The sequence below is a fragment of the Protobothrops mucrosquamatus genome, unplaced genomic scaffold (assembly GCF_001527695.2).
Source record: "Protobothrops mucrosquamatus isolate PMUCROS unplaced genomic scaffold, P.Mucros_1.0 scaffold4057, whole genome shotgun sequence".
NCBI classification, from domain to species: Eukaryota; Metazoa; Chordata; class Lepidosauria; order Squamata; family Viperidae; genus Protobothrops; species Protobothrops mucrosquamatus.
The window spans coordinates 73,383-86,350 of record NW_015389988.1 but is presented as its reverse complement, the minus strand read 5'-3'; the positions used below and the strand labels follow the sequence as shown (position 1 = coordinate 86,350).

Here is a 12,968-nt window from a genome sequence, read left to right as displayed (position 1 = left end):
TTTTCTTACCTCAATCAGCTTCCTTTCATAAGAGTTTGCGCGCTCCTCGTTGTTTTCCACTTGCTTTTGTTCAGGAATAGAGAATTCGCTCTCTGCGTTCCAAAGGTTTGGCAAGACTAGAAGCAAAACAGAAAGACAGGCTGCCGTCAGTAAGGAGCAGATCAGTTTTCAATTTTCAGCTTTTTCGTGAAATCGATCCAGCCGCCGCAGATCATTGGACATTTAGAAGAGGGGGTCAAGCTCTTCTCCAAAGCGCCTGAAGGCAGCACAAGAAGCAGCGGATGGAAACTAACCGAGGAGAGAAGCAACCTAGAACTAAGGAGAAACTTCCTGACAGTGAGAACAATTTAACCAGTGGAACAACCTGCCTCCAGAAGCTGTGGGTGCTCCAACACTGGAAGTTTTTAAGAAGAGACTGGACAGCCATTTGTCTGAAATGGTATAGGGTTTCCTGCCTGAGCAGGGGGTTGGACTAGATCAGGGCTTTTCAACCAGTGGTACGGGTACCACCTGTGGTACATTGGCACCTGGCAGGTGGTACGTGACCATCCTAGAAAAGTAGTAGCGGGAGAGGGGAATGAGCTGAACCGGTGGCAGCACCGCACAAGCCTGAGCGAGAGACGGCTGGAGCTGCAGGGCTGTCAGGGCTCAGCGGAAGCGCCAGGATCAGTGCCGCTTTCCAGCTGATCGGCGCTTCTTTGGGGCTGTCAGGGCTCAGTGGAAGCACCAGGATCAGCGCCAGGCTCCACCTGGAGCTCGGCGCTGATCCTGACGCTTCTGCTGAGCCCAGAAGAAGCACCGATCAGCTGGAATGTTGCAGCATCTCCAGGATCTTGTGATTTACATTCAGATGCTTGGCAACTGATTCATATTTATGACGGTCACAGTGTCCCAGGGTCATGTGAAGTGACCAAAACCTGCTGCAACCACCTAGCAGACGGGGGGGAATAAAAACCAAACATCCCCCACTGCACCCCCACTGCCAATCCTCAACAGAAATGCTCACAACAATGGAAACCTCAGACAGGAGGAAGAGCGCCACCGGGTGGGCAGGCAGGTGTCTTGCTCGGCTGTGCCTTGGGGGAGCACTTTTTTCAGTGCCATTTGTAACTTCGAACAGTCACTAAGCGAACTGTTGTAAGTCAAGGACTACCTGTACTTTATCACTTTTTTCCTTCTTTTTTTTTTTGGTCATCGTGTTTGACACCTTGCTAGGCGACTGGTGGTACTCGAGATATTGCCATATCCTAAAAGTGGTACAATGGGTGAAAAGGTTGAAAAGCCCTGGACTAGATGACTTCCAAGGTCCCTTCCAACTTCTTCTCTGTTGAACCAAGCCCAAAGAAAACAGCAGGGGTGCTCTAAAATCCGTTTGCTTAACCAAGACCCACAATCACAACAAACATCCCACCCCCCCTTTGCTATAGCTTAAAGCAATGAACTCAGCGGTGGCTGTGTTTACAGTATATTATGTGCTTAACCAGATTGCTGAATTAACCCATTTTCCGGGCTTACGCAGTGCATCAAATCATACTTCAACCAAATGGCCTAGATTCACACCCGACAGTAATTCACACACACAAAACCCGAGAGCTGAAAAAAACAAACAGAAAACTAATCGCATTCTGTGTGGTTTTTGTCATGGTGATGCATTCAGGCTCTCTGTAGGGGCACGGTGCATTCGACAGAAAGATTTTTTTTATTCTAGTTGCGGAAAAAGAATCCCCAAACAAGGGAGGGAAAATATTCTGGTTAATGGAAGATAAAACGGCAACGTTGATCCCTTAATGGCCCTCCTTGCCGTTGGCAACCTTAAACCGGCAGCTCAATATTTTTCTGATAAAACAGCAGCTAAGCAGTGAGAGATGAAATGGCTTATGATTCTTTCAAAAAAAAAAAAATGGAGCGAATTGAAGCCCCAGATACACTATATTCTCATCTCCACCCCAGAGATAAGAAATGCCTAGAACTTCTTTGCACATTTGTAGGTCTTAAAACCGGCTTCAATCACATCGACTCTGAAGGTGTCAAAATCTCCAAATCCATCACTTGGGATGACCAGCAAAGATGAATGCAACTTCATGAAGAACGTCAATAATAAAAATAAAATTAATGGAGATAATCCATCATAATCCCTCTCTTCCTTCTTCCCTCCCTCCTTCCTTCCTTCCTTCCTTCCTTCCTTCCTCCCCTTCCCTTCCTTGAATATCTATAGCTAGATTTCCTTTCTTCTTTCCTTCCTTCCATCCCTCCCTCTATTTCCCTTCCTTCCTCCCTCCTCCATCTTCCTTCCTTCCTTCCTTCCCTCCCTTCCTTGAATATCTATAGCTAGATTTCCTTCCTTCTTTCCTTCCTTCATCCCTCCCTCCATTTCCCTTCCTTCCTCCCTCCCTCCTCCATCTTCCTTCCTTCCTTCCTTCCCTCCCTCCCTTCCTTGAATATCTATAGCTAGATTTCCTTCCTTCATCCCTCCCTCCATTTCCCTTCCTCCCTCCCTCCCTCCTCCCTCTTCCTTCCTTCCTTCCTTCCTTCCTCTCACCCTTTCCAAACAAAGGACTCATCTACCCTTTTTTTTCTTTTAGGTATGTCTATAGATCCCTTGGAGCCATTCTTGTAAACAAATACAAACTTTGAGGCTGAAACATTCTTCGTCAGCAGGCCAAGAATACGTATTAAATCCGAACCAGGACAGTATACAGATTATTCACTCTCAGGCCAACTGTGTCACCCTCACAGTTAAACAGATAGGAATCACACTCCCAGGAGCCAATTCCACTTTACTGTAAGGCTACATTGGCAGAATATTGCAAGTTTGGGAGTACAACCCTTCCCTGTCTCCTATACAGTCCGAGAAATTAGAGAAGGTCCCTCGTGATTTTCTTTCTCAACCTGTTGTGCAGCTGCGGGCTATGCTACCTCTTCTTCCACTGTTCCCTTGGCAGCGTCTCTTCGCTCGGTCTCCCAAGGTCTTTCCCACGTGCCATGTCAATCTGGAAGCTTCGTCGCCTCATTGTACACTGAAACTCAATTTAAAACTGTACTAACAAACAGACTGTAGGCAGTGCCAAACTTAAGCAAATGTACTTTATTTTGCAGCTGCTTGTTTGGTTCCGAGCCAACTCGCTCAGCTAGCTCTGGGAAGATTTCAGTACCAGGCACTGACAGTTAACGCGGCAATATGCACGCGCACACACTCCTCTAGCCCAGGGCTTTTCAACCTTTTCACCCATTGTGCCGCTTTCAGGGTATGGCAACATCCGAGTACCACCAGTCGCCTAGCAAGGTGTCAAAAACTTGATGACCCCCCCAAAAGGAAAAAAGTGATAAAGTACAGGTAGTCCTCGACTTACAACAGTTCGCTTAGTGACTATTCGAAGTTACAATGACACTGAAAAAAGTGCCCCCCAAGCCACAGCCGAGCAAGACACCTGCCTGCCCGCCCAGCCGCGCTCTTCCTCCTGTCCGAGGTTTTCATTGTTGTGAGCATTTCTGTTGAGGATTGGCAGCGGGGGTGGGGGGGTGGTTTTTATTCTCCCCGTCTGCTGGGTGGTTGCATGGTCAGTTCACATGACCCTGGGACACTGTGACCGTCATAAATATGAATCAGTTGCCAAGCATCTGAATGTAAATCACAAGACCCTGGAGATGCTGCAACATTCCAGCTGATCGGCACTTCTTCAGGGCTCAGCAGAAGCGCCAGGATCAGCGCTGAGCTCCAGCTGGAGCCTGGTGCTGATCCTGGCGCTTCCGCTGAGCCCTGACAGCCCTGAAGAAGCGCTGATCCTGGCGCTTCCGCTCAGCCCTGCAGCTCCAGCCATCTCTCGCTCAGGCTTGTGCGGTGCTGCCACCGGTTCAGCTCATTCTCCTTCCCTGCTACCACTTTTCTAGGATGGTCGCGTACCACCTGCCAGGTGCCAATGTAACACAGGTGGGACCCGTACCACTGGTTGAAAAGCCTTGTTCTAGCCCACCTTCATCCATGGAGATTCTGGAACTTGGGTTGTTCAACTTCCCAAATAGAATGGATCCTGTCCAAGATTGAAACTTCAACTGAACAATGGAAGCCTTGTTCTAAAACTCAGGCTAATATATGTTTTGTGTGTGGGTTTTTTTAAAAAAAAAAACAGGGATAGAGAGGAAAAACATGTTGGTTCTAGAATTCTTACAATATTTGTGAATAAAGAGATATCCTAATAATCCATGTTCTGTTGAGATACTTCCTGCCCCCACATTAAGCCCCAGAAGCATTACATCTCAAATTCTCTGTGTCTTTCATTAATGCAGGAGGAGAAAAAAAGATTACTTGCTAATTACCTAACTGATTAATCACCAAATACTACTAATGAATTAATTACCAAATACTAATTAATTAATTACCAATCACCTACTGATTTTGATGGAGAAGGGCAACGAATGAAAACCTCTACGCCGATGGGTCTCGCATTCTCAAGGACAGCCAAAAGGATGAGGCTGGATGCCAGATTCAAAACACATAATTCTATCACCCATATAGCTTATGGAATTTTTAAAAAAAAAAAACCTCAGAAAAGCAGCTCTATTGACTTTCAATTCAACATCTAAGAGGAGGTTTCTGCAATGGTATGTGGGAATGACCTTGAAAGAGAAGAAGAACAAATGCTGCCTAGCTAACATTCAGACAAAGAGTGAGGAAGCTTGCAGCTGCAAAAAGAAACACAGAAAGGAACAGTCTTCATTTTCCAGGCTGTAAAAAGATTTGCACTTTCAGATTGTAGATTCCTACCTATAGGTGAATATAGGTAGGAATCTGAGTGAATCCTCTTGCCCTTCTTGGTTCCTGGCATCTGACAGTAATCATTCCAGGCTAAACCCTATTCTGCATAACTATCAGATGTGCTCTCTGAGCTTGGTGGCTTTCTTGCAGACGGTTCATCACCCAAACTAGGTAACATCCAGGTAAAAACTTGGACAGTGGTGGCGAACCTATGGCATGCGTGCCAGAGGTGGCACTCAGAGCCTTCTCTGTGGGCACGCGTGCCATGCCCCAGAGATGGCAACCGTCCCTCTTCAACCAGCTGCCTGCTAACTCGCCGAGGTCCCACATGGCTGGATGCATCCCAGCACCCATGCGCTCGCTGGCCTCTGTGTGCAGGGGCTGATGGTGTCAGACAGCAGCCGCCTCTGGCCCCTGCCTCGCCCTGTGACAATGGCACCCCCACCCTGCCTCGCCTTGCCTCGCCTCACCCCACAGGACGAGCCTCCTGCCCACCGCCCCACCTGGCAGAGACCCCCTGGATCTCCCCCAACCCTGCCCGGCCCCCACAGGTGTCCCTCCCCACGAGCAACATCGAGGTGATCACGCCCACCTTGACCACACCCACCCAATCTGCCATGACCACCACAGCCACGCCCACCCAGTGGGCCACGCCCAGCTGGCACCCGGCGATAAATAAGTGGGTTTGGGGTTGCAGTTTAGGCACTCAGTCTCTAAAAGGTTCGCCGTCACTGAACTAGGATGTTCCCTAGTTTGGGTAATGAAATGGCTACAAGAAAACAAGCAAGCTCGGAGAGCACCAAGGATCCCTTATTTCAATACTCTCCTTTTCTGGTATTAAGACATATCCTGTGTGTTAGGTGCAAAGGATCAGGGCCATACAGAAGGATGCAGCATAGATGATTTATTGAAACCTATAGATAAGAATCTAGATCAATTAAAGGTCAGCGCTAAATTGGTGCTAGATAAGAGTCAACAGAATAGAAGGGGCTGGACTCGGGTCTCTTGTGGAAATGCAAGGACTCTAAACTGATGACGTGTTTAACGCCTCCCTCCCTCCCAGCTCAGCCTGCTCTTCCCTTCCATCTGAAAGGTTAGGGAGGGTTCACCTTGACACATTTCCTACATACTGTACGAAGGATTCCAGCTTCTTAGGAAATATCCCACTTTACATCACGTTCCACCACATCTTCAAGCTTTCTTCCACAGGTGTTTTTGGTTTTTTTTTTCTTTTTTGACTTAACTATTGTGCCAACCCAAAACAGCAAAACCTTGTTGAACACTCGGTAGCAGTAGCACATCTGATTGCACCCCTTCCATCAAACACCCTGCATCCAGATGTGTCCTAATGCAGCCATCCCTAATGAAAAACGGTCCTGAACCATTAAAAAAAAAAGGAGTGGTATCTTTGAATCCTATGCAATATAAAACACATGCAGCTCAAGTTTATTTTTAGTATCTGCAGAGGAAATTTTGGTCCACAGCTGGGGAAAGGCAACTAAAAGGCACGGCGCATTTTTAGAAAGGTTTTGCAATCGTTCTATCTTCATCTCCTTTTTTTTTTCCCCCTTCTATAAAATCTGACCATCCCACTCAATTTCTCTGGTTATTGTGCCTTTGTTTACATATAATTCTAACACATCAGAATGCAGCAGCCAAGGTTCTCCCCTGCCGTAATTATACGAATCAGAAAAAACAGCCAGAGCCTAATGAAGGATAATTTCTCATATTATAGGCAGCTTAAAAATATCCTCCTCGTGAATAATTTTTAATACAAGCCGGCAACGGTTGAACACCTGTACTGCGGCGTTTGTGGAGAACTTAATCAAAATCCTGCAGACCTAAGGGAATAAAAATCACTTCAATTCCTCAAAATTGGGGGTCTATAAATTATCCGTGGGTCATGGAAAGGTGGCCAGGCAGCTTAGCGTATTTTTCTTCACCCTTGTGCTGCTAGCCCAACATTACGTTCAACTTCAGAAATTTTTGCTCCAGAAATTTAGCCATGTGGTTAATAATTACTGTGCTTAACTTGCAAAAAAAAAAAAGGGGGGGGAGTTTAAAAATGCCATCTGAGTGTTAAAATAATTTGCTTTTAATCTCTTCCCTTTCAACTTTTAGATGGTCGCTGGAGAAAAAAAAACACACACACATAAAAATCCCAACTGGGGATTTATTTCCCTCTTCTGTCCAAAATCACCGACCTCCAGTAATAGCAACTGGGCTGAAAGCAGCTCTGATATCACATCTGACTGTCCTAAATTTAGAGAAATTGAGTCATGCTTAAATCCCATTACAGGGAAAGCGAGCACCCGGCTCATTCATTCCAACGGAATGTAAATACAACTAACTGTCATTGGATTTTACATCTTTAAAAAAAAAAAAAGTTCAAAAATCGGAAAAGACTTGAAATTAATGTGTTTAATTATATCCTCAGCATGCACACCGTCTTCCATTCCGTCTCAGATTTTCTAGGTGGCAACTATTCAGACATTGTTCAAACCAGTTTGTGCTCAGTTAGAACAATTAACCAGGGAGGGACAGGGAGAACAATTGACCAGTGGAACAACCTGCCTCCAGAAGTTGTGGGTGCTCCAGTACTGGAAGTTTTTAAGAGGAGACTGGACAGCCACTTGTCTGAAATTGTATGGGGTTTCTTGCCTGAGCGGGGGGTTGGACTAGATGACCTCCAAGGTCCCTTCCAACTCTGTTATTCTATATTCCCCTTTACTGAGGAATTTGTGGCTAAGCTTCAAACATCCAGAAGGGAAACCACAGTGGACAGCAAATCATAGGGCATCCACCTGAGATGAAGCAAGAAGCTCTACATGGGGCTACTCTTGAATAGAATAGAACTGGAAGGGACCTTGGAGGTCTTCTAGTCCAGCCCCCCGCTCAAGCGGAAGGAGAACCTACACCATCTCAGACAAATGATTGTCTAGCCTCTTCTTAAAAACCTCCAGTGATGGAGTACCCGTGATTTCTGAAGGCAAGCTGTTCCACTGGTTGATTGTCCTCACTGTTAGGAAGCTTCTCCTTAATTCCAGGTTGCTTCTCTCCTTGATTAGTTCAATCAATCAATCAGAATAGAGCTGGAATGGACCTTGGAGGTCTTCTAGTCCAGTCCCTTGCTCAAGCAGGAGAACCTATACCATCTCAGACAAGTGACTGTCTAGCCTCTTTTTAAAAATCTCCAGTGATGGACCGCCCACGATTTCTGGGGGCAAGCTGTTCCACTGGTTGATTGTCCTCACTGTCAGGTAGTTTCTCCTTAATTCCAGGTTGCTTCTCTCTTTGATCAGTTTCCATCCATTGTTTCTTGTCCTGCTTTCTGGTCCTTGAAGTTGATTCAGAAGTTACAACTGGGTGTAGTTGGGTGTGGTGGCACGGCAGTTCTCAGGACCCTTAAAGTGATCCATGTTCCACGACTGGCCCGGCTACCGTTGCTACCAGGCACAGTTCAAGGTGTTGGTTATCACCTTTAAAGCCCTTCATGGCTTGGGTCCAGGCTATAGGAGAAGGAACCATCTCACCACACTGGGATTGGTCCTCCCCAACCAGCCTGCAGAAGGGGCCTGCTGTGGACCCCACCAGTCAAGAAATTCCAGCTGGTGGGATCCAGAAGAGCTTTCCCTGCCGTTGCTCTGGCCCTTTGGAACATTGCGCCCCCGAGTAATTGGAAACCACTACTATTACTCCTGCGAGTCCCCTGGATTACAAGGCGATCAAACCGGTCAGTCCTGGAGGAGATCAACTCTGACTGCTCTTTAGAAGGCCAGATCCTGAAGTTGAAACTCAAGTCCTTTGGCCACCTAATGAGAAGGAAGGACTCCCTGGAGAAGAGCCTGATGCTGGGAAAGATGGAGGGCAAGAGAAGAAGGGGTCGACAGAGAAGGAGGTGGCTGGATGGAGTCCCTGAAGCAGTAGGTGTGAGCTTCAATGGACTCCAGAAGATGGTAGAGGACAAGAAGGCCTGGAGGAACGTCATCCATGGGGTCGCGATGGGTCAGACACGACTTCGCAACTAACAACAACTAAACTACAGGTGGTCCTCGACTTAATGACTGCAATTCAGCCCAAAATTTCCGTCATCAAATGAGACCTTGGTGAAGTGAATCCTGCCCCGTTTTACGACCTTTCTTGCCACAGGGGTGAAGTTGTGCGGTAGTTGTGAAGTTAATGTCACGGCTTTCCCCCCCCGACTCTGCTCGTCAGAAAGTCGCAAAAAGGGGATCGCAGCAACCCCAGGACCGTTCTAAAAGTGAGTCAGTTGCTAAGAGTTTGAATTATGATCCCGTGGCCATGGGGATGTCGCGGCAGTTGCAAGTGGTTAAAAACGGTCGTTAAGTCACTCTTTTCAGTGGCGTAGTAACTTTGAAGGGTCACAAAATGAACTGTTGTAAGTTGAGGACTTTTTTTAATCAAGTTGGAAGGGACCTTGGAGGTCCTCTAGTCCAACCCCCTGCTCAGGCAGGAAACCCTATCCCATTTCTGACAAATGGTTGTCCAGTCTCTTCTTAAAAACTTCCAGTGTTGGAGCATTCACTGCTTCTGGAGGCAGGTGGTTCCACTGGTTAATTGTTCTAACTGTCAGGAAGTTTCTCCTTAGTTCTAGGTTGCTTCTCTCCTTGGTTAGTTTCCATCCGTTGCTTCTTGTCCTGCCTTCGGGCGCTTTGGAGAATAGCTTGACTCCCTCTTCTTTGGGGCAGCCCCTGAGATATTGGAACACTGCTATCATGTCCTGTAGTTCATGAAAACAACATGGAGGTATTCTCCGGAGTCCAGCTTGAGTTGAGCCAGTCTGTTTTAAGAGGCTATTTGCAGCTGCCAATCTGGGCTTTTAATTGGCAGGGTACTATCTTTGTTCTTTCATGGATGCTTTCACCATATTTTTAATTAATTTGGTTCTTTACGGTGTTAATTGTTAGCTTCTTTGAGCATCCTTCTTTGATGGAAAGGTTGGGTATATAAACCCAGTGAAGTCACTAAAATGTTCAGATACGTCATCAAAGCACGGATTGAGAAGCAGGATCACGTTAATCTAATATTAAACCGGGAAGAAACTTCTGCAGAAATCCATGTGAATCTTTGCTTTCCGGCTTGCAAACCTCCAATAAAAACTTTCAAAGAGGATTTTTTTTCCCCCCCGTAACGGAGAGGGAAGTTTCATTTTGTAAGTACATTTGGAAAAAACAAAGACACCAACCAGCTTAGTATACATATTTAGTTAATCCTTGCTTGAAAAATGACACAGTAATGCTTTTAAGAAGCAGTGCGGGTCTATATTGATTTTCACTGTTTCCCAAACAGAAATTAAGTCTTTTAATTCCTGCAGGAGCTCAGCAAAGTCTCTGACTGGAAGACTCCAGCTGTGAATGCCAACAGGAAATTATTTCTATAGCTTAAGCACTGGAAGAGAAATAAAAGGATTTTTTTTTAAACTGCTTGTCAAAGGATTAAATTTCCTCCAACGAGAAAATGAGTTATTAAACTAATTTTATATTAGTTTTTAAACAAGCATAACTCCTTCTTTCAGGCGCCTAGTTCTTCGACACAGCGCTCAGTGCCACTTAATTTACTTCTAAACGAAAATAAACTTGGAAGAGGACAAAAAGTGGTTTTAATGGGGTACGGGGATAATTAAATGTTTGGAATGAGAGAAAAATGGTCCTATATATTTGTTGTATTTGCTAAATGGGTATTCGCCATTATTTCTAACATTTGCAAACCCTGAAATCACAAAAGGCCCCTCCATATTCAGCGATAAATAAGGTTCATTATGGGATGTAGATGCTCCATCACTGGAGGTTTTCAAGAAGAGACTGGACAGCCATTTGTCCGTGATTTTATAGGGCAGGGGTAGGCAACCTTGGCTCTTTTATGACTCGTGGACTTCAACTCCCAGAATTCCCGAGCCAGCCATGCTGAGGGGAAAGGGAGAGGTTTCCAAGCTGAGCCATGCTGGCTCAGGAATTCTGGGAGTTGAAGTCCACGAGTCATAAAAGAGCCAAGGTTGCCTACCCCTGGTATAGGGTCTCCTGCTTGAGCAAGGGGTTGGACTGGGAGACCTCCAAGGTCCCATCCAGCCCTATTAGTCTATGTTCTGTGTTCTGTGAATAAATGTATCAGCAAAAATTGACACTTTTGAACACTGGCGTTGGAAAGGACTCTTCAGGATACCATGGACAGCCAACAATAAAACAAATGGATCATCCAATAACTCAACCCAGAGATTTCATGAGACACACACATGATGAGGCTCCAATGATCATATCTTCGTGGCATGAAAATGAGACCCGACTCCCTTAAGAAGTGGAAAGAGAGAGAAGGAGAGAACAACCAGCCACAAGGTGGATGGACTCAATTACATCCATGATGAATGGATGAGTTGGAAGAGCCAAAGGTCCACGATGGGCACAGATCCGCTTGGAGAAAGTCAACTTGGGTGGTTGTTAAGAATCAACATCAGCTTCATGGCACCCCATAATCCGCCCCGTCCCACTTAGCCTGTCCAAGCAAAATTTCCCTGTATATGGGTAGTCCTCAACTTACAACCACAATTGACCAGAATTTTGCTGTCATTAAGTGAAGAGCATCTTTGATGACCTTTATGTTGTGGTCACTAAGTGACTCAAACAGCTGCTTTATGATTTATCTTGATTGCTTATTTAGTATCCTATGACTCTCATTAAGTGTTATATCTTATGATTTATAATGAATGTATTTTTATGATGATGATGATGATTTATCGCTTGTTGCATGTATGTACACTGAGCACTTATGCACCAGAGACAAATTCCTTGTGTCAATAAAGAATCCTCTTCTCTCCTCTCCTCTCTTCTATCCTCTCCTCTCCTCTCCCCTCCTCTCCTATATTCTCTCCTCTCCTCTCTCCTCTCCTCTATTCTATCCTATCCTCTCCTCTATTCTATCCTCTCCTCTCCCCTCTCCTGTATTCTCTCCTCTCCCCTCTCCTGTATTCTCTCCTCCCCTCTCCTGTATTCTCTCCTCTCCTCTCTTCTATCCTTTCCTCTCCTCTTTCTATCCTCTCCTCCTCTCCCCTCTCCTGTATTCTCTCCTCTCCTCTCCTCTCAATTCTATCCTCTCCTCTCCCCTCTCCTCTCCTGTATTCTCTCCTCTCCTCTCTCCTCTCCTCTATTCTATCCTTTCCTCTCTCCTATCCTCTCTTCTCCTCTCATCCTCTCCCCTCCCCTCCTGTATTCTATCCTCTCCTCTCCTGTATTCTATCCTCTTCTCTCTTCTCTCTTCTATCCTCTCCTCTCCCCTCCCCTCTCCTCTCCTGTATTCTATTCTCTCCTCTCCTCTCCTCTCCTCTATCCTATCCTCTATCCTATCCTATCGCCAATCCAGCTTCCCCCACTGGCTCTGCTTGTTGGAAGCCAACGAAAGAGGGAGATTCTGTTCATACGAACGGAGAACCCCACTCACCGTCCATGGTTTGACCTTCTCTTTTCAACATCTGGACAGCACCCACGTATTTCTTTAGCTGGACTTTGAGCACCTCATTCTCCCTGCACGTACAAAAACAGGAAGACTGTTAAGGCAGCCGAGGTCTTCCCCATTGGGTTTTCTTTAATAAGTTGCCAATGCAGAGATCTACTCAATGCCAACGGATTTTTTTTCAACCACTTTGCAACTGCCTGTCTGGCAAAGGAATACGCATTACATAACAATGAAATTTTAATGAAGCTCCTGAAGGCATTTTAAGCAGCCGAGATTGTTCTGATTTCCTAGGAGTGGAGAGGCAGAAAACAGCACTGGGAGTTGGTGAGAGAGCAACTGGGCTAAGCTACTCAGTCGAGGCCAAGAATCAAAGCACTTGGCTTATTTTTTATAATTATTTTTTTTTATAATTTAATTTGTATCCCGCCCTTCTCCTCACCGGACTCAGGGCGGCTAACAGCCTTATAAAACAACATTACAATAAATATCCATATTAAAACCAAATTAAAAGAAAATATTCGTAAAGGCCAATCGTTAAAATTACCCTTAAAATACCCTTAAAAACCCCACTAAAATTCCCTAGGCCAAACCCGCTTGTTGAAAAAGCCATGTCTTTAGGGCGCGGCGGAAGGAGGGGAGATCCGGGATCACCCGGATCTCTGGGGGTAGTTCGTTCCAGAGGGTGGGGGCTCCCACCGAGAAGGCCCTCCCCCTGGGGGTCGCCAGCCGGCACTGTCTGGCTGACGGCACC

At 45.9% G+C, this 12,968-nt stretch overlaps 1 protein-coding gene across 1 annotated transcript in view; it reads right to left on the bottom strand.

Moving 5' to 3' along the window:
- Nucleotides 1-9: 9 nt before the first annotated feature.
- SNX29 (sorting nexin 29) overlaps nucleotides 10-12,968 on the bottom strand; it is a gene marked incomplete at its 3' end in the record, with an annotated part of 40,213 nt that continues 27,254 nt past the window's right edge. The window contains exons 14-15 of the mRNA XM_015827908.1: nucleotides 12,203-12,285; nucleotides 10-116 (exon numbers count right to left, since the gene is read on the bottom strand). Of these exons, the coding sequence (XP_015683394.1) occupies nucleotides 10-116; nucleotides 12,203-12,285 (190 nt within the window). The remainder of the gene's footprint in view (nucleotides 117-12,202; nucleotides 12,286-12,968) is intronic.